Genomic DNA, 21,806 nt, shown 5'->3' with positions numbered 1-21,806 from the left:
TCCAGAAGAGCCCTTGCCTTCTTGTTCCTCTTCTTTTAGCTTTTGAAATTCCATTTACAATTCTTCAACAGATAATGCCATTATTTTTTTTTAAGAACAACCCAAATATTTTTAATCTTTCAAGAAATAGTTCCCAAAAATCCCAAAGTCACAAAGCAATCCAAATCAGAACAAACTGTTTCAATTAGCACTTTCTTCTTTTTATATTTTCTCTTCCTGGGGTAGAATTCAATTATACAGTTCCAAAGTAATTTTTTAGAAGTCTTATTGCCATTTATTTCTGGTCTTATAAACTCCAAGCAGTCTTCTTCAGTACAATCTTAAAATAAGTTCTTTACCTCTTCCCTCCCACTTATAGCAAAGAAAATTTAGTTTTTAATTGCAATGTTCAGAAATCTTTTATCCCCTTGGCTTTAAATTTCAAGTTTAGTTACCTTCTGTGCCCAAGCAGGTTTTTCAGATTTCCATCTGCTATTTCCGTGGGGAGGGAGAGTGAGAGAAAATAACTTTCCCTTTCAATTTTCTTCCGCCACTTTTACAGTCTTCTTGGGAAACAATGTATCATTCAAGCGATTAAATTTCCAGGGCGTTTAAAGGTTCCTTGTTGTCCCAGTTCAGTCAAAAACTTTCACTTTCTCTGACTTCCTCCTGCACAATCTTACCTGGCTGCAGGCTTCTTTGTGGCGGACATTACTGACTGCTGCTCCACCGCCTTGGGAAAAAGGAGTTTAGCCGGCTGAGTGGGGCGGTTGCGATACCCCCAAGCCCCTACCTGGATCTCCTCTATCTTCGGTTGCCTCTACGGGGCAACCATATCCTCCAGATCCAGCTGGATTGGAGGCACTTCGGCGGCGAGCGCAGCAGGAACCGCGCACAATCGCGGATTCCTGCTGCCGCCGAAGCCTTGCAAACTGGAAGTCCATTTCACACAATTATGATGTTGAATTTAACCATATTTAGTAAGAGGAGAAATTCAGGTATTTTATTCACATGGCTTCTTGCATTAAGTAGCTTGCATTTAAGGCCGGCTGTAGTTGGAATTGAGGTAGTTAGGGGCATGCATGCCTAGTCTTGGGTGATGGTGGATTGGTTGAAGTAGAGTTGTGGTTGAAGGTTAAAGCTGAGTTGCACGTTGTGTGACTCACTTTTGATACAGTCAGCTCGCCAGTCAATGTACAGGTCCTTCTCTCCATTGTCTAGACGTTTTTTGAATTCTGTGTGGAGTACACGGGATTTATGAATGTTTCTCTACAAAGAGGCAAATGCATATTTTATATTTATACCAGCAAGTGACAGAAAAATATACAAATAGGGAGCTCATAGAATTTTGAAATACAATATTTCCATAATCTCTTCTTACCACACACAAACTTGTCAGCAGTGTTTCTTCCTACAGACATGTGGAAATCTGTTCATATATATTGCCTTCAACCTTCAATAACCTACTAAATTCAGAGAGGAGAGCTATTTTTGTCAGAGGCCTGCATGTTTGCCAGCAATATATCCAAATATGAAGGTACACTTTTTATATCGAGTGATTTAACTTCTTAAAGGAATCATTAGCATTCATTAATTACTGTCTGCTTCTGTGTTTCTATGCTGTTTCTATGCCATAAGCAGAAGTATTTGCTTTCTCATACAAAGGATATATTATTAGTTTGATTACAAAAAGTTATTCTATATTGGCAGAAAAGCAGTTGCTATAAACGTATGAGTTGGAGTAATATGTCAGAGGTCAGGTACTGCACAAAATGTTTCTTTTTTATATTTCTTTGGAATTTTTCATGGGATGAGATTATATGCCAGAGGTGTCAAATTCACATCATCATGGTGGCATCACACAATGTGTCAGGACTTTCCCCCCCTTCACTAAACCAGGCATGGGCGTGGCCAGTGCATGACGCATCTGGCCCCTGGGCCAGGAGTTTGACAACCCTGTTATATGCAATGCAGTTCATATTTTTTTGCCTTATGGTCCAAATGCCCACTTTTTATCAGCCATTCCTTTAATAGTGTCATAAAAAATCCAAGATCACCATCAATTCAATTTCTCAGAAATTGCTTTCTGATATCTATTCTATTAACCTGAAGAGAAAATAGATGTCATGAACATCAATCCTCCCTAGGTCTCAGAATTGTAAATATTAAGATTTCCTAAAAATGATGTACCCTAGATACATTGTATTTCAGCTCCCATTACTTTAGCCAGTTAGTCCACTGTTCCATTAGATAAGCATGGGGAGTTTTAAAGAGTTATTTCCATGTCTTATTTTCTTAACTTGCATTCTGATATGTAATTGACTTCTGAATGATATAGAAATGGTGCAACATTTTTTAAATCACTCTTTTGTGTATGCTTTACAATGTTCCAAAGTTAATATTGAATTCACGACAGGTATTTTAAGTCATAACATTACTTCTAAAAGTTCCAGATCATAAATGTAGATATAGCATGGCAATAACTGATATCAGGTGTCTTACCAAATGAACAAATGCCACATATATTGCAGGAAAAAAATGGTGTAAATTTTCTATGAATAACCAAGTCAAGGTCATTTTTATTTGACATCTTGAGCAGTTATTTAATGCAAAATACTGTCTATGAATATCAAGGACCTGTTCTTAAACTAACCAACTATATCTCCATTTTTCTTCTTTTCAGTGATAGCAATTGGGGTAAATGAAGGATAAAATGTAAAGAGAAGCCATTATTGCTTGTAGGAGATATAAAATGCTAGTATTTAGATCTGAATTTGCCCCCTCATACTTTAAGTTCAGTTGAGGGGAATCCCTTTCTGGTTGTTTTGTTACAATGCTTGGTAACAATTTTATATTTTGTATCTTATACATTGTATATATTTTAACGTTTCATGGTTTGCTTTTTATTTTTCTGTGTTTCTTTCATGTGTGAACATTTTGGAGAAATGGAGATTTCTCCTCCTTTATTACAAACATCTATTAGGTGGATACATAGTAGGCTCAAAATCTGCACTCAACAATGCTGATTATCAGTTCATATCAACTAGTAACTCCAGTGCCACAGGGTTCTGGACTTTTTATTTTCAATATTTTTATTTAGGATATGAGTAAAGATGTTGGGAGAAAGTGCTTATCTAAGTCACAGAAGTTGCAACAGGTGATATAGCTAATGTATGAATCTATGAAAGATTTTAGAATTCTAGTTACATGATTTCTAAAAGGACAAATACAATTTTAGACTCAATAAAAACAGTTCCAAATCACTAGAAGTAATAGTGCCGGTGATTTGATCCCATTTTGAGTATTGTGTTCTATTGTGTTTTGGGTGCTATATTATTCAAAAAATACAAACTGTTATAAGCTTCTTTCAGAAAGAAAGAAAAATGACTTGAATCCAAGTCTTACAAAGAAAGAGTAACGGAGACCTCAATTTTTACCCTTGAGAAAAATGACTGAGGTGGTACCCTTCTGTAGTAGTAATTTGTATATTGAGGTCCTGTAGATGGCGCTAGGTGCTAGCAGCAAACTGCAGCATTTAGAATCTATATAGGCCTCTTTGTTCTTGGCATGATCTCATTCCCTATATCTTGGTGAAGGTGGAAAGTCCCAGACTTTCTGGACTTATAGGTGATCTTATTTACTAACATCACCACTATTCCTAAGGATTGGTTGGGAGGTTGTACCAATGCGGTTGGGAGGTTTCACCCATGTGGTGTCTATTCTCCAATCCAGATGCTGTATCTATGTTACCTTTGTCTTCTTATAAAAACCCTATACATGTAATAAACGCTGCCCATGCAGTCAGACATCTTGGCACCCTGCACAATGACTGGTCTTTGAAATCCATCACCCTTCAAGTACCTTCAGGGTTATTACACAGAATGCCAACAGCAATTTTCTATTGCCCCAAGATGTAGGATATAAATTAATAATGTAATGTTATAGGAATTGTTTTAGATTGAACATTGATCAAAAACTCCTAACAATGTGAGTAATGAATATTTATCAAGGGATATGATGAGCTCCCTTCACTATATTCAAATAATCTGAGGGATGCTTTAGTTGTTCACTGAATAAGTAGCTAGAGTGGCAGCATCTCTACATTGCAGTTGCTTATCTATGGTGCAAAATCTGGCTGGAGACAAGGCCACTTTAAGACATCTCTTTCCAGATTTCAACCCTTTCCTTTGCTTTACCTGCTGGGATGGCTGGATTTCTGTCCTGACCATTTTTGTCATGCTAATTGGTAGATTCCCCACTTCTTTCTCTTTCCCAGATCAATATAAAAAGAAAGAAACCTGCACAAATTTTACCCTTTTTCCTGAACCAAAAGAGAAAGTGGCAAAGTTCTAGAGTCTAGACAAAGAGGATATTCCTACCAGAGGCCTATTAGCCAATTGACTAATAGGCCTCTGGTAGAAATCCCTGGTATAGTACAAGATGGTAACCAGCCAGCATGGCTTGTAGGTGGCACAAAATGGAAAAATCTACTTTCAACCTGCAGCCCAAAACACAAGTCAGAGACTGTTTTAGCTGCTTGCTGACGGTAGGTTAGGAAATGTCATAAATTCCTACCTTTCAGAAATGGTGGGTGGATTGTGCTTCTGCCAGGATAAAATGGAAAAATGGATCTGCTTCCAGTAGCCTAAAGACCTCTTCCAACTATAATATTATTGAAAGAAACAAAATAATGTGGACTCTTAGCAATATTCAATTCATAGACTTATTAATAATATGCTACATATGAAGAAATGGATATTCAGGTTTATTGGCCTGAATCCAAGTCAAACTACTTTGTTGTATATTATAAATGTTTATATTTAATGCTCAGTATTATTATCCCTTCATATTTTAATCACAGTATTAATTAAGAATCTTCAGCAAAAGAAACCATCACACCCTATTTCAGTAGAAGTACTGAAATAGAAGGCACAGAGTAGTTGTACATTTTGTATTTTTTTGCAGATGTTTCTTATTTTAAATAGCTTATTTATATTGTATGCCAAAGGCATACAATATAATTTCATGATTAAGAGGAATTCTGTATCTGAACTGTTACAATTATTAAAAGCTTGTGCTTCTATGGAAACTTTAGGCATAGTTTTGTTCCCTTTTTATGACTTCTGTAAAATAAAATACTGGAAGCCACTTCATTTTTATTATTGATAGTGAATGACATATACAGTATATCCTGCTTGATTATATCTGCAAGATGTGGAATCTATAAAAACAACAACTGTGGATGTTTCACACACAAGTGCTAGCCAAGAAAATCACTATACAACATTAGAGGGAGAAATCGATAGTGACTGGCAGCAATGGATTCCTGATGCATGCAGCTTGTCTTCAAACATCTGAATCAGTGGTTCCCAACCTTTTTTCGGCCTGCACCCCTAAAGAAATTTCACTCGAACCTCGCACCCCCTGAAATAAATAATAAATAAAAATGCCAACATATAGCCAATATCCTATTATTTACCTGGACTTTTCTTGCACCCCCTGGAATATCGTCTCGCACCCCCAGGGGATGCGAGCACCCCAGGTTGGGAACCCCTGATCTAGATGAACACCTAATGGCAGCAAAAGTTAAGAATTTTCTGTACTTCTCTGATGAAATCTGGTGATTGACTGGAGGTTTGTAGCCTAGATAACCTTGCATACATATGAATTGTTAGCCATCAAATCAAAGTTTTCAGCAAAAGATGAATGTTGTGCTATCTGGCCATATTTGGGGATATTGATTTGTTCATGAGATAAACATTGAGGTTTTTTCTTATATGGTCATTTTGAAAAGTATAGGAACACTGTTTGCACACAAAAAGAATGTTGACATGTAATAGCCTCAGGTAATGAATAAAAACTCTTATGTCTTTGTCTAGCACAGCTTGGCGATTGCTGGATATTAATAGACAGGATTAGCAAATGCAGCAGACAGCAAAGCTCCTACTCTTTGCCTTAGCTTCCCTCTTTGCTACCAGTCTCCAGTCTTGGGCTCTGAAGAATATAGAGCAGAGGTTTGAAATAGATAAAACTCAGCTTCCTTCTGTGTGGCCTATCCTGGAGTTGGGGGAAAGCAGCAAATTCTGGGTTCTAGGAAACCTGAAGATGTCTTTTCAGATTTCTGGTCAGGCACCCTGGAGAAACAACAATCTTACTTTTTTAAATAAAGACCATCCAATCTCTGAACAAGGAGAAACTATTATTGGCTTTTATCTGCTTGCTTTGGGTATGTATGTTTATGGTGTCTCTTCACTTTATGAAATGAAACATACAGGAAAAGTTTAAAATAGGCCACTATATTAAAGAATAAGAGTCCATTCTCTTTTCTTATGCAGTTGTTAGGAGAGCAGAACAACAATATATTAAGTAAAGAAGAATTTGGAAAGGTGGGTTAGGAAGACAAGATTATCAATCCAGTATATTATTCAGGTAAATTGGACTACAAACTGATGAAGTTTGAAACGTTGCAAATAGTTTTCTTTCCAAAACTAAGCTGCTTGATGAAATCTTTTCTCAAGCCCTTTGCATGAGTGCTAGTCCTAGTCTATTGTTTCTCAAGAATTCTTATTTTTAACCTTATCAAGTTGATCTGAGGATGATATCAAAAGACTCAAATTGACTGCTGGACCATGTATTCAAAATCCCAACTGTTTTTGCTATGTTGCAGAGACAGAAGTAGGTAGTAAATTTCCTAAAGGAATTAATTGTGCTTGGCTTCAACTGGCAGACAGAACTGGAAACAATCAGGCAAGTTCCTTTAGGAAAATATCCATTGAAGAAAGTCTAGGCAATTATTACCAGAGATCTCTAATGACTGCTATGTTTTAAGAGCATGTGGAGTGACAGGGGAGGAGTGGTGGCCACAGTGGGTCGGCTGGGGTGGGGGTGGGGGTCAGATGAAGCAGCCAAGCTCAGGTGGCTGAGGCCAATTGTCCCATTCTGGATATTTACCGAATCAGTCATTACATTATTTTGATCTTCTTCCTCACCCACTTTCTGTATGTTCCTTGGTTTTTCTTGGTTTTCATTGATTCCACTTTTGCCATTGTGATGTTTCTCTCTGACTTTGTGAAAATTAATTTTGTGTGACAAAGCAGTACTACAAAGAAGAGAAGGCCTATCGGAAGAAACAGTAAAGGATATTCTAAGGATAACTATTGTAGCATTTGAGAATGTATATATTCAAGTAGGGCTCTGCTAGATGTGGCTATTTCAATGGGTTGCTATATTTCTGCACACTCCAAATTACTTCTGAAATACAATCTGAAGTGCTGCCTTACATTCTTGTATCTAGTAGAATAACTTTGCATTTCAACGTGAGTATTTCAGCATTTTAATCATTTAGAGTTTTTAATATGTGTATAATTTTCTATTTCACCCATTTATATTTATAAAATATTTAATGCATATATTTTATAAATAAAATATATTTCATATATTTTACATTTATTTTTATTGTTTTGATATATATGTTTGTCTTGTATTTTGATCATTTTATTCAAATTGTTGCATAAGTTATGTATTTATGTCCTTTTATTATTTTCTTGGGTTATGTAGCTTTTGGTGTTCAGCAGTTTGAAATTCTAGTTGGTACTTCAATAAAGAAAATCATAATAGTACAAAATGCTATGCATCAGTTAACTTTGGTGAGCCCACTATTTCTGAAATTTCTTCTGCTCCCAGATGTGAGAAGGCCTAATAATTTAAAAGAGGTATCTTGATTAATATTCCTTTTAAAGTATTGCTAAGCAGAGAATCCCAAAGCAGAATTTGCCTTGGTTTGTATGAATACAGTTTCAAATATTTTATTTAATTTTATATTCCAGGTTGCATATCTTGGATTGGGAATAGCATTGTAGTTTTTGTATTATATAAACAACGAGCTGTTCTTCAACCTACGGATTATTTGACATTTAATCTAGCTATTTCTGATGGCAGCATTGCTATCTTTGGTTATTCCCGTGGAATCATTGACATTTTCAATGTGTTCCGAGATGATGGCTTCCTTATTACATCAATATGGACTTGTCAGGTAAGCAGTCCATTTGATCTATTGTGCAATTGTGGAAGATAAACATCACACAATATAAAGCCTACTGTCAAGGGCATCCATCAGGGATTGTCAGAATTTAAAATGGTGGCAGAACCTATCAAATCAAGTCCCTGCCTCTTTTTTATAGTCTCTCGTCCCATTTTTGCAACTCATATAGGCATAATAATATTATTTCAACCATCAAGTGTTTAGACACAAGTTAGACACGTCACAGAGCCATTGCCTAAGCAACTATAACTTTATTTTGATATTTCTCCAGTTATATTGTCTATAAATCTACCATCTACTTCTAAAATACAAGTAGTTCCTTATTTAATGATGCTAACTGGGACCAGAAACTGCTGTTGAATGACATGACCATAGGACAAAAACCACATGAGTGCTACTTGGCAACGGCAGTTCCAGCAGTATCATTAGCCATTATTAAATGAGTACCGTGCAGGTCATTCAGAAAAGCTCGTAATTTTAAACTTTGCTTTATGTGAAGTTTTCAAGAAATGTAACTAGAAGAAAGCATCTGCACACAAACATACACAAAGTCTTATATATAATGCACATCATTAATAAATATCATTCTTACATCCTATTTATCTTCAGATACCAAAACAAATATTTCATTTTAAAAAATTTCAAAGAAAACTGTTACTCAGATTACATAAATATTTCATTAAAATGGATTCAATTATATTACAGAGCCTTAAGTAGAACATACAGAGACGTCTTCCCACTTTTAGTTGAAAAACCATTTTGCTGACATTTCTTAATGCGGAAGGGTATGTTGCCTGCCACTTAATCTGGGGCATTGAATTGTCAAATCCTTCTCCTGTCAATATTTCCTTTGTTATTATTTTGTCTGGAACATTTGACTTTATAAATCAAACCTTTGCCAGCAGACAACATTGTATTTTTAAATGTTTTAAACCTCCAGCAAGGAAATTGAAAGCATGAGTTAGAACCTTTTATAAACTATAGTTATAGTATGCTATTGAATTTCTTGAGAGGTCCAGTATAAAAAACAAGGAAAATATATTGCAGAAAAACATACATATGAGCACATGAATAGCATAGCATAGCATGCACAGGATGACCTTAAATATGTAAAATGTATTTTGCCTGTGGTCAATGTTGAATATTGTGGGAGGGGAGCCATGTTAATCTAAAGTAACAAAAAAATCTGGAATCTTGTTTCACTTTTATAACCAGTTTTATTAAAAGGCAAAAACTTTCATGAGGTACAATTCACTCCATCAGATGCATAGAATGACTAAACTGATATAGGATTTAAATTGAGGTGAGATGGAGGGGAGGAAGGGAGAGTAATACAAGTTAATTATGCAGATGCAGGTTACATGGGAGATAGATCACGTACCAATTCAATTAATAAGTGTCTTAAAATCTATTGTGCTTGTGAACTGTCTCACTGAAAGTGCTTGATGAAAAAAGAAAAAAGAAACATATATACAGGGAAAGAAAGAAAGAGGGAGAGAGATTGTGTAACATCATCATTGCTAGTAAGAGCTGGGTTTGTTCCCTAATTATATGCAGTAGTATGCCTTTCTCATTTTGGTGGGTATGTGGTTTCTCCTTGGTAGTTCCTTGATTAGGATAGCCTTTTCGGCTTGATTGTTTTTGTGGTGTTTAATTCCTGGTAATTTGGCTATAGGTTATGGAGAGGATGTGTACTTTTGTTTCCTTCTTAAGCTTTGTGTTGTCTCTTTCGAATAGAAGAGGGGGTATGCATAGATTGATGGCAGATTTGTCTGAAAAACAAGGAATTTTGTAGCTGTTTTGGATTTAGCTTGGTTTAGTTTGCTCATGGTTTCTCAGTTGAAACTATGGTTAAATCTATCCATCTATTTAAAACATTAAGAAGGTTTTTTTAACTACATCTTCTGACTGCTAGTGGTCACTCATGGATGTGCTCTGCTAGTCTTCTGGGAGTGTGCCTGCAGAATGGTTGCTACAGTCCTTCTACTGTATATTGCAGATGGCACCATTTTTTATCTTGGGCTACTGGGTCATTTGGTTTACTTAAGATGTTTTGGAGGGCTTTAGTTGGTTTTTCTGCTATAGTGGTGGTATATGGTTATAATGGTCTATTGCAGGGGTGGGATCCGACCGGTGTATCTACTGATTCGGTGATTTACAATTTGTGCATGCAAATTATAATATCATTATAATAATCCACATCTAATCTACATTAAATAATCCATTAATATGGCCATATGCTAATAACATCAAGTCTGTAGACCATCAAGTAATTGAAACCATAGGTTCGTCCTTCCTATGCTAAAGAATAAACATTTTAGCTATAACATGGCAAACGTACTTTCTTTATCCCATGACAGTAGTTCAAAAGATTAAAATCTTGTCTCAGAATAAAGTTAGTACCTGTAATGTCTTTCTCTCAAAAGGAACAATCAATAGATATCTAAATGAAGCAATAACTTTTATCAAATTGACAGGGAAAATGTCAGAGACCTAAAGGGAACTCAGGGTAACTTCTGCAGCTGAATCACTAGAAATATGTGACCTGGTGGTTCGTGAACTCCTAAAAAGACAAATTGGGAAGGCCAGATTGTTTATTGCTGCCTGAGGGCTACACATTATCATATTATCTAATTCCTTCAAGTTGATCATAAAGTATGTTCCTTCCTACCAAAAATTTCAAATCTTTTTTCATGGCTGTCCAAATCCAGGACTTAGCTCTAAGACACTGTTGCCAATGCAGCAAAACTGTTTTTGATCAACTCAAACAACACTTCATATATTTATTGGCTAGGTGTGATATTTTGCTCAGCAGCAAAACACAGTTTGCTATGTCAATATGAAATATAAAATCAAATGCAAAGGAACAGGCTGAAACTCACTCTGACCTTATCAGAGAAACAAATATTTTGCAAACCATCAAACCTCAGTTTAAAGCATATTTTCTGAAAAGTATCCCTGTTAACTAGCAATTCAATATAGAAAGGCTTACCCTCAAAAGTGATGTTTTATTTGGTGTATATTTTACTTGTGCTCATTGAAACAGTAAGATGCCGATGCTAGTGAAGATAATATTGGTACAGGCAATAATGGTAGAAACTCTGAACATATAGAAATTTGACAATAATTATTCATTCAGTGACCAAAACTGCAAACTTATATGTTTAACAGTAAATCACCCCCTAAGCTCCACAAGCTTACATCTGAGTAGATATAGATCAGTCATGCCATCATTCCACATTTCTTTTATTTCAGTCAGTCATATTTTATTCTTTGGACAAGTCCCTGCATTTTTTTTGTCAAAGCTTTTTCAGAAGTTGTTTGCCATTGCTTGCTTCCTAAGGCTAAGAAGAAGAGACTGGCCCAAGTTATTAAGCAGCCTTTGTGCCTAAGGAAATTTCTGTCCTCATGCCTTCACCCACCACACCAAACTGTCTCTCAGGATCCATATGCCAACATTTAAGTCAGGTGGGGGTCCAGGTTAAACCCAGGACTTTAAAGGCCCAGTTTATATAACATTATTATCTCTTTTTCTCTGAAACAGATTGGATTGCATCCTGCAAAAGTACACACAACTCTGTGTTCTTGTGTTTAAGGGTACTGTTAAAAGCACCAAAGCAGAACTATAATGGAGAGATAGAATAAAACTTCAACTTTCATAAAGAATCCTTATGAACTTTTCTTGTTAATCATTTGACAGTCTTAAACTCATTAATGTTTACTTGGAAATAATTGCTGTGGAGTGCAATGGAAATTACTTCCACGAACAAACACAATTGTGACTTAGGGTGTAATTTGTTCACTTTATCCTGAGAGGAAACACATTGGACATGAGTTCTGAGTATATAGAATTTTGGTACCAATGCATAAAGCACAAGAAGAAAATTGCATAAATACAGTTGTTTTGCTTAACATGCAAGCAATACATAGGTAAAAATTAATGAATCCCTAAATTATAGAAAGAGCAGTCTTAGTGTAAAACTAGCAATATCTTAATATTTTCTAATCACAAAAATGAAACTAAACATAGCTAAACATTCTTGATGTACATTATTGTACAAAATAATCACTCATTACTTCTATCCTTTTTTCATTGAATAGAAAACATCACTAAATAGAAAAACTATTCCAGCCACAAATTTGGAAATGTAACAATGCTGCTTGATGTTTGAAGACTAAGATTTGTTCTTGGAACAAATTCAGGAACATTGACTTCCTTCTGCCCACTGACTGCATTCTTTCATCCCAGTCAGTAATTGTATTAGCTACCCTATGTTTGTTTGGATTGTTTGGTTTTGAGTCTACATGTTGTGTGATCTCAAGCACTGGACAAACCCTGTGGTTTGTAAGGCATGCTTTAAGGCTCAGTGTATGCAGTATAATCTTAGTAAACATTGTTTAAACCAACCATGTTGCCAGGTGGCAATAACCATGCAAAAAGATAGAAGTTGGCTCAAAGTCAGCATCTTGTGTTTTTTACTTGAAGAAACATGAATTGAGATCTTGAATCAGATGACATAAGTTCTGAAAGGGAAATATTTATGCATTGCCCCCCAAAATGTGAACTATGGGGAAAATAAATATAAAAGGACAATAATTTGAATAGAAATCTGCAATTCTTAATATTTATTTATGTAATAAGCATTTTAAATTAATTTCTGGAATGAACATTTCCAAGAAGGCAAGGCAAACATTCATAATGAAGTTGGATACTACTCCAGATCAGGGGCCCACAATCTCTGGGCGATTTGAAATTGACCTGCAACTTGCATAAGTAGAGCTGTGCGCATGCACACCAGCCCACCACTCATGCAAGGGCTCACCAATCACATGGCCCAAATCCTCTCTTCCCTGCAACCAGGCCACCAAGCCACAAAGGTTGGGACTGCTGACTTAGATCAGTTCTTATTCAATTAATTTGTTCTTCAGCCGCCCAATTTGTTTAGTACACTACCTCATAATTAATTATAACTCACTGAATCAATAATCTTATTAATACCTCCTCTCTATATAATTCCATATTGCAGTTCAAATTAACTATAGTGCATATCCCACTTTGCTTCAAGTTAAAGAAGCTCTGCACATTTAAGAACTCTCTTTAAAAAAACACTCTAAGAACATTTTATAGCAAAATAAGTAGCTGCTTCTTTCTTCAACACATTTTGGAGAATGGTTATATTTTGCACTCTGCCCTTCTGGGTTGACAGTGTCCAGTGGCATCCATGAGAGGTGTCAAAGAAGTCAAGATGGTGGACACAACCATAAAATCAAAGCTTTTCTTGACTTTTGTTTTTACATCCTTGCCTCCCTAGTTCCCTCTGCCTGGCATATCATATATATTTCATAGCATGTAATTTTTTTTTGCCATGAAAATATGCAGTATGACTTTTTTTTGCTCAGTTTCTAATTCTTCTGACTGTGCTCCCTCCAGAATTTGCATTTCAAAGTTCCTGTAAGTAACTCTTGTCTATCACAAGGAACATGTGTCAAGCCTGAAATTGACATATATGTAACCATTTTATTTATCCCTATTAAATATTCCTTTTTTTCCTTTCTTTTTACAGGTTATGGGGGAGGGGCGGGTTCAGGCTTGCCACATTCCTAAGGTGGGAGGAGTGGAGATAGTGAGAGTTGTTTAGGCTAAGTGATTTTCCTTCCCGTGGGAACAGAAACTGACCATGCTGAGACCTGGAGGTGGAGATTGATGACACCAGGCAACATTGATTTACTTCTATTGGGGAATGTGACGTTTGGGGGCTGTTTCTGATTTCCAATTTTAAATTTTGGTTGTGTCAGATCCAGAATTACAATAGACTTTGCCAATTTGATGCTTTCCTAAATAAAAGAAATTGTTTTGGAAGATGGACCTTGTTCTTTTCTTTTTAAATGGATTTTATCACTTGGAAACCTGACACATGTCAGGAGCAAAGAATCAGGACCATATGTTAAATTGCAGGCAAGAAGATTTATTGTTCAAGCATATAGAAAAGAATGTAGTAAACTAATGTTCAATGTTAATTGGCACTAGATAAGGGGCGATGGTATTTAAGAGCAGTTAGATTCAGACGGTTTGTGGGAATCTAACAACTCTAGTTGATGACTCACTTATTTCCTCCTCCTGGCTCTGGTTGTTGTTCTCCTACATAATAGTGCTTAACTTTGGGTGTTTCATGGTCTTTTTCCGTATCAGTCTTTAAAAAAATCTGCTCTCCCCCTTTTCTATAACTCAAGAGAGTGAGTTTGCTTGTTCATTTAACATATATTTCATCCAGATTGTATGCCTGATTTTATTACTGTTGCTTAGAATATTTGCATGTTCACTGATTTAAACATGAAGACTTTCCTTGATGATATCATTACATTGACACATCCTGAAATATTTGCTATTGCCCTTGGCATTTTAAAACCAAGAGGGGCCACTGCTCTCTAACCCAGCATTTCTCAGACTCATCAACTTTAAGACATACAGTACATACTTCAACTCCCAGAATTTCCTGGCTGGAGAATTTTGGGAGTTCAAATCCGTATGTCTTAAAGTTTTGAAGTAGAAAGCATTGCTCTAATCTATACATTTATGTATTTATTTAGATTGATGGATTTCTGACATTGCTGTTTGGCCTCGCCAGTATTAATACACTCACAGTGATTAGTGTAACTCGCTATATAAAAGGGTGCCATCCCAACAGAGGTAAGAGATTTAGGAAATATAAAGTCAACTTGCACTATTAAAAACTTTTTAAGAAATTGGAATATTTTATTTTATTATAGACTGTTGTTCAGTTACTTTGGTCCAAGGACTTTGTTTGTTTACTGACTGTTCAAAGTTACAACGGCACTGAAAAAAGTGAGTTGTGACCATTTTTCACACCTACAACTGTTGCAGCTTCCCCATGGTCATGTGATCGAAATTCAGATGCGCAGCAACTGACTCATCTTTATCACGGTTGCGGTATCCTGGGGGTCATGTGATCACCTTTTGCAACCTTCAAGCCAATGGGGAAGCCATATTCACTTAATAACTAATTTAATAACTGGAGAGATTCACTTAACAACTATGGCAAGAAAGGTCATAAAATGGGGCAAAACTCCCTTAACAAATGTTTCATTTAGCAACAGAAAATTGGGGCTAAATTGTGGTCATAAGTCAAGGACTATCTGTTCTGGCATCCAGCATACCTGAGCTATCAGATTGGAGAAGGCTTCTTACAATGAATTTACATTACATTTACTAATGAATATGCTCAATGTCTTTACCAATTCAGGACAAAAACACTGATTTTTATTACATGTCTTTGTTTATATATACATACAATTTAGAGGCTTCCCACTCCAAATTATTCTAAGTGTCTTATACTTTCAAGCAAGAAGCAAAAAAAGAAAGAAACCATATGCATCCAGAAAAACAAAGCAAAATCCCCGCAGAGTTAGCCTCAAGGCCTAAAAAAATAGACAGGCTTCCAAGACTTTCTGAATACCAAAATGGGAGCCATTCAGATCTCAAGGGGGATTCTCTTCCAAAGAGCATACATTGAGACAGAGAATGCAGGTCCTAATCGATAATATTATCAAGAGGACCAGGAAAGCGTCCATTCTGCTTAAACTTACTTGGCAGGTAGGACTATTAGAGTTAAGCTGTCCCTCAAATAATAATGCCCTATGCCATCAAGGCTTTATACGTGGCAACAGACTCTTGAATTGCACCAGGAAACAATGTAGCTTACCAATGGTGTTCATTTTGACCAACAAAAAATGGTGTTACATGGGCATTCTATGGCATGCCCAATTGCTGCCCGTGTCACTGTCTTCTAGATGAGTTATATCTTCCAAATAGTTTTGCAGGGCAGTTTGCAAACTGAGCACTAATCTGTCTATGAATTGACTAGGGCATGAGTGACTGTCCTGGACTGATCTAAGAACAGACACTACAAAGTCATATAGGTAAAATGACCACAGCTGCCACCTGCTCTTCAATCATACATTTATCAGTGCACAATAATAATTGTGGACATTGCTTATGTGGATGGACTTATTATAAAAATCAGTGGGGATTACTCTCAGGAAAGTGTGTGTAAGGATTCAGTAGTTCTAATGCACAACTTGTTCATTCCAATGATATTAGGTGTACCCAAATCTGTGGGGTCCTTGATGCTCTTTGAGTTTAGTGGTTTTCTAGCAGATGTTTCATTACCAAACTAGGTAACATCATGATGACATATGCAAGAAAACCACCAAGCTCAGTGGACCCCACAGTTCAGCCCTGTGCTACAATATTCTCTTCTATCAGTACCCAAATATCTTTGTCTTATGGGCCATAGTTGTCATTTTAATTGTATTTATTACATTATGATTCTTTGTGGATGTTGAAACTAGAGAACATAAAAGGCATAAAAAGAATACCCTGTTTGCTTTTATACCCCCATTGCTTTTATTGCTGGATGAGTGGATATTCTAAGTCATATTCATAGTTCAATAGAAGTTTTGGTGGGACTTCTGGTTTGGGTTTCTTCAGCGACAGACCAAAATCTGCGATCATGCACTGTTTCGATCCATGCTCGCCACTGGAGCGCTCTGATCCTTTGGATTTGGGGCTGAAGCCACCCTGTAGAGGTGGTGAAAAGAGGGGAGATTGCTAGCCGAGTGGAGGGGAGCCGCATTTCTCCTCCTTGGCTGGTCTAAACTCCCTTCCCCGAAGGCGGTTGCAGCGGTGGTCAGAAATGGCCACCTCAAAGAAGAGCCCGATTGGATAAGATTGTGCAAGAGGAAGACAAAGAGGGAAGCAAGACAGACCGGGCTAAACAACAGAGAACATCTAAGCAAGGTACCCTGAATCTAAAAGTACCTATAGGGATACTTCTGAAAGAAGATTTTTAAGCGGCGAAGGAGAGAGAAAAGGAGGCTAAAAACCTTTCTTTTAATCTTTATATTGACAATTACAAATAGTATGGAAAGAAATTCATGTTAATCTATTTTGACACTAATAGGCAACTTTAAGCTGAAATCTAAGTGTCAAAAGGAGAATAAAGTTTTAGTATTTTTTTTGGTCATTTTAAAGCCCTAAAAAGGAGAAGAGTGGAGGCAAAAGGGTGGGACTTGGAATAATAGAAAAATGGAGTGCCACCTGGAAAAATAAAGAGGATTCACAGTGAAACTTTGAAAAGACTCCCGAGGAAACATTGTAACTGAAATCTTATTAAAAGATACAGTAACCCACGGAAAGGAAAAGTAAAGGAAAGAAACAAGAAGGGATCATTTGGGGATTTTAAAAGGCCTGGGATCATTTGGGGATTTTAAAAAAAAGTTTTTGGCATTGGTTTTTTTTTTCTGTTTTTACTTAAAGTCAATCGGTGGTTGTTCAAAAGTGTTTAAAATGGCATCACTCCTGGAGGAATTGAAGATGAGTCTTAAAAAACAGAAAGAAGATGCAGAAAGGGGAGGAAGATCCTTTGGCTTTGTATTTGAATTTTTTTGAAATGGAGATCCTGAACTATGAAAAACAAGGAAAAGCTTCAAGAGCAAGAAGAAGGGCAGGACAAAGAAGAAGCCATCTTCAATGATCAAATAATGCAAAGTGTGGTAAAAAGGGGGAAAGGAGTTAAAAGTTTGAGATCAAAGGGAACAGCAAGAAAGAAAAATAGTCTGAAAAAGAAGAATAACAGCAAAGAGAAGCAGAAAACTACAGAACGGAAAATTAGAGAGAGAAGGGTATAAAAAAGGGATGAGAAAAAGGAGGGGAAGATAGAAAGGGAAAGAACTTATGAGGGACAAAAACAGGAAATAAAGAAAAAGGGGAAACGTTAAAGGTATTTGCTCAGCTAGAAAACACAGAGACAATGGTTAAATTAAGTTAAAAATGAGGATTCTGCAAAGGTACAAAAGATAGTGTTGTGACAGTAGAATACTGTAATGAGTTAGAAATGAAATAAGTAAATAATCTATGAGATAAAACTGTATTGTTATGTTATGGTATAGTTTATTTATAATTAATGTAATAATAAAGAAGGGAGGGAAACATTGTAATTGTTTCTAAAGGTTGATAAAATATTGAAAAGAAATGTGAAAGATTTATAAGGAAATTTATACCAGTTACTAGAATGAATTTGAATAATTATTTTGCTTATTAGTAGTAAATAATTTATAAGATAAAACTGTATGACTATCCAATGGTATGCTTATTAACAATTAATGTAATAATGAAGAAGGGAGGGAAACATTTCAATTGTTCTCAAAGATTGATAAATATTGAAAAGAAACTTGAAAGATTTACAAGGCTCATACCAGTGCTAGAATGAATTTGAATAACTATTTTGTTTACTAATGTGTGTGTGTGTGTATGTGTGTATATATATATATATATATATTGTTTTTGCTATGTTTTTAGAATTTTTCTTTTTACATTTTCAAGGGGAAGTACCAAGCAGAGTCTGAATGATGAGATTTACATGATATAAAATAGATATTAGAAATTTGAATGTTATAATTTTAGAGTGCACAAATTTAATGTTTAATGAGATTTCATATGATAATAACAATAAGACTTAAAGGTGTTGCACTTCGATTGGCAATCATCGGGGGAATTTTGCTTTTTAAGAATGTTGGAAGAGAACATATGAAATTGTAAACAAGACAGATGAAAGTATAAGTATAATGAATAAAAAGATATAGAAATTTAGGTAAAAGAAACACAATTGAATAAGAAGAAAATGAGATAACCATAAAATAAAATTAAGAGAAGTAAAGGGAGAAATAAATAGTGAGAAGCTAGAAAAAGAGTAATAAGGTATGAAGTTGAATACATAAGATGAATATGCATATGAAATTGTGTCTGTATGGAAATATGATAACCCGGAACCATGCTGTACTCAAATAAGATGTTTTATTTGTTTTGTTAAAACTCAATAAAACTTTATTAAAAAAAGAAGTTTTGGTGATTTTTTTTTTCTTCAAAGTTAAATTGGAAGCTATGAATGGAAAAATAAGCAGAGTTATAATTCAAATATTTTTGTATAAACATTATTTAGTACACAAATGAGAAGTGAAATTGTCTTGAAATTCTAAATGCAGTATGAGAATTTGGATTTCTGAATTTATTTTTTAAAAATCCTGCTTTTATTACTTTATAGGTAGTTCAAGGCAGCAAACATACATAATATCCCTTTCTCCTTCTATTTTCCCCACAACCATAACCCTATGAAATAGGAATAGGAGAGTAACAGGCCCAAAGTTTCTCAGACAGCTTTCATGCCTAAAATGGTACTAGAACTCACGCAGTCTTGTGGTTTCTAGGCCAGCACCCTTAACCATTATATCAAACTGGCTCTCCTAATTTCTTTATGGAACGTTCTTTATTATTATATTACTTTGACAGTGTTAAAAACCCATTTCTGGTGTTTATTTCAGTATATTGTATCAGCCCGAGCAGTGTCTCCTTTGCTATTTTTCTTATCTGGACAGCAGCTTTCTTCTGGTCACTGGCTCCACTCTTGGGATGGGGGAGCTATACAGGTAATTCTTTTTTTTTTAATTATTCTGCATGTCCAGGTGGGGCTACTTTTGTTAATGCTGCCACCAAATCAGCTATCACTTCTGTGTTGAAATAACAGTCTTCCCAATACAAAATTCTTTGCCTTCCCAACACGCATCTCACTGTACTCTTTGATATACCTTAAGACATTCTAACCTTTCCCTCTAATAAAAAATAAACCCAGCAGAATAGTTCTTTAAAATGCAAAAATTAAAAATGACCTGGTTTAAAAACTGTACAATGAACCAAGTTCTCCTACTTCCTAGACCGGATGTATGGAACATGTGAAATCGACTGGACAAAGGCCAATTTCTCAACCACATATAAGTCCTACATTGTATCAGTGTTCATCTGCTGCTTCTTTGTGCCTGTGATAGTCATGGTTTTCTCATACACATCCATCATCAACACAGTTAAGTCAAGCCATGCATTAAGTGGAATGGGTGACCCAACGGATAGGCAGCGGAGGATGGAACAAAGCGTTACCAGGGTAAGGTGTGGCCATTTTTCTCTTGCTGAAACAAAATTGCTAAAACTCCATTGTGATAGCTATCATATCTGGTCAGTGTAGATATGATGGACAAATCTCTGCTGCCATTCAATGGTCAGTCAGGATCTTTGCAGCCCAGATGTGGTACTTTTTCCATACATTATTTTCTTTCTCTCTTAGTAATACATAGCAACGCAGCATAAGGCAATAGGACAGATATAAATAGAGAATCATGACATTGATTTATTAATTGATTTACAGTATATTTAGACAGACACTTAGGATAAGAAACTATGCTGAAGAGCCTTTTAGGATAAATGCATGGAACCATTACAAAAAGATCTCTTTCTCTTATCCCAACCAATTTGAAAGCCAAATCTCCCAAAATAAAGTTCATTTTATGCTTAAATGCAACTCAAGGGTAGGTTATAAAAGACTTTCTAAATTATGTGTTCTGCTATTTATTGTGAAGAACAGGGTCAATCATGTGGGTCAAGAAAGTCAAGATAGCAGCTACAACTGCATAAATCAAGCCTTGTTCCTTTTTTAATGTGTGGTGTGCAATGCTTGTGAAAAAGGATGAGGGCTTCTATCAGAGCTGCAGCAACCAACTTGACTTTTCTTTGATCCCACTGGTGTGCAAGTGCACAAACAAAATGACAAGGCAAACTATGAAGAGCCTGGCTTTTGGGAGAGCAAGCTTTACGCGAGGGGTCTCCAACCTTGGCAACTTTCAGCCTGGAGGACTTCAACTTCCAGAATTCCCCAGCCAGCTGGCTGGGGAATTCTGGAAATTGAAGTCCACCAGGCTGAAAATTGCCAAGGTTGGAGACCCCTGCTTTACGCTAAAGTGAAGTGCTGTCTGGCTTAGGACCCCAAAGCTTAGCAGGCAGCAATGCTGCCCCTTCTTCCATATTGTTGATTTCTAACATAAAGTTCCGTAAATCTAAACTGAGTAAGCTGTTGGGCATGGAAACCAACAAGTCTCATTTTTCGATTTTCTCTCATCTAGATCTCCCTTGTGGTCTGCACATGTTTTATTGCTGCCTGGTCCCCCTATGCTGTCATTTCCATGTGGTCTGCTTGTGGTTACACTGTCCCCAACTTGACCAGCATCTTTGCCAGCCTTTTTGCAAAATCTGCCAGCTTTTATAACCCTATCATCTACTTTGGGATGAGCTCCAAATTCCGAAAAGATATCTCCATCTTCTTCCACTTTGCCAAAGAAATCAAGGACCCGGTAAAGCTCAAACAGTTCAAGATCCTCAAGCAGAAAATGGACAACTCCCCGTCTTGTGGAGAAGAGAAGAAAGCAACAAATGCACAGCCTGCCCTGCATTCTGATTCGGAAAAGGGGAGTCATTCTAATACGCCTCCCCCAGTAAATAGAGCAGAGGGTTTGTTTGCTTTTGATAATTTGCCCTCAAATCCTGACATTGAATGTGATCGATTGTGAACATAAGCAATGATGGACATCTAATTAATGCAACAACAGAATATGGATTTCTTTGAGTGTGCTTTCTCTATTTCCACTATGTCATATGAAAGCCCATTTGATTTTAAACAAAGTTAAGAGAGATATGAAAGTAAGAACAAAATCATAAGACTGATAACATCTATGTAGATTCTCAGTCAACCAGGTCATTGTTGCCCCAAAGGTGCTTTCTCAAATGGCAACTTGACTTTCTGGTTTTTCTTTGAATACATTTTGCTTCTCATCCAAAGAAGTCCAGTTGCCTCTTGAAAAGCACCTTTAGGACAAGACTGACAACATT

At 36.1% G+C, this 21,806-nt stretch overlaps 2 protein-coding genes across 2 annotated transcripts in view; both read left to right on the top strand.

Moving 5' to 3' along the window:
• Positions 1 to 5,923: 5,923 nt before the first annotated feature.
• LOC113433025 (visual pigment-like receptor peropsin) lies at positions 5,924 to 21,582 on the top strand. Its single transcript, XM_026695359.2, has 6 exons — positions 5,924 to 6,205; positions 7,806 to 8,011; positions 14,609 to 14,708; positions 19,418 to 19,522; positions 19,808 to 20,031; positions 21,044 to 21,582. Exons 1-6 carry the CDS (start codon positions 6,085 to 6,087, stop codon positions 21,485 to 21,487), a joined length of 1,200 nt encoding a protein of 399 aa, XP_026551144.1. The 5' UTR covers positions 5,924 to 6,084; the 3' UTR covers positions 21,488 to 21,582.
• VIT (vitrin) overlaps positions 6,124 to 21,806 on the top strand; it is an 86,568-nt gene continuing 70,885 nt past the window's right edge. The window contains exon 1 of the mRNA XM_087936174.1: positions 6,124 to 6,205. The gene's annotated coding sequence lies outside the window, so the exon portion shown is untranslated. The remainder of the gene's footprint in view (positions 6,206 to 21,806) is intronic.

Source organism: Pseudonaja textilis, chromosome 1, assembly GCF_049901715.1.
Source record: "Pseudonaja textilis isolate UNSWEBS1 chromosome 1, rPseTex1.2, whole genome shotgun sequence".
Classification (NCBI taxonomy): domain Eukaryota; kingdom Metazoa; phylum Chordata; class Lepidosauria; order Squamata; family Elapidae; genus Pseudonaja; species Pseudonaja textilis.
The sequence above is the reverse complement of the archived record's forward strand: the minus strand, read 5'-3'. Positions and strand labels throughout refer to the sequence as shown.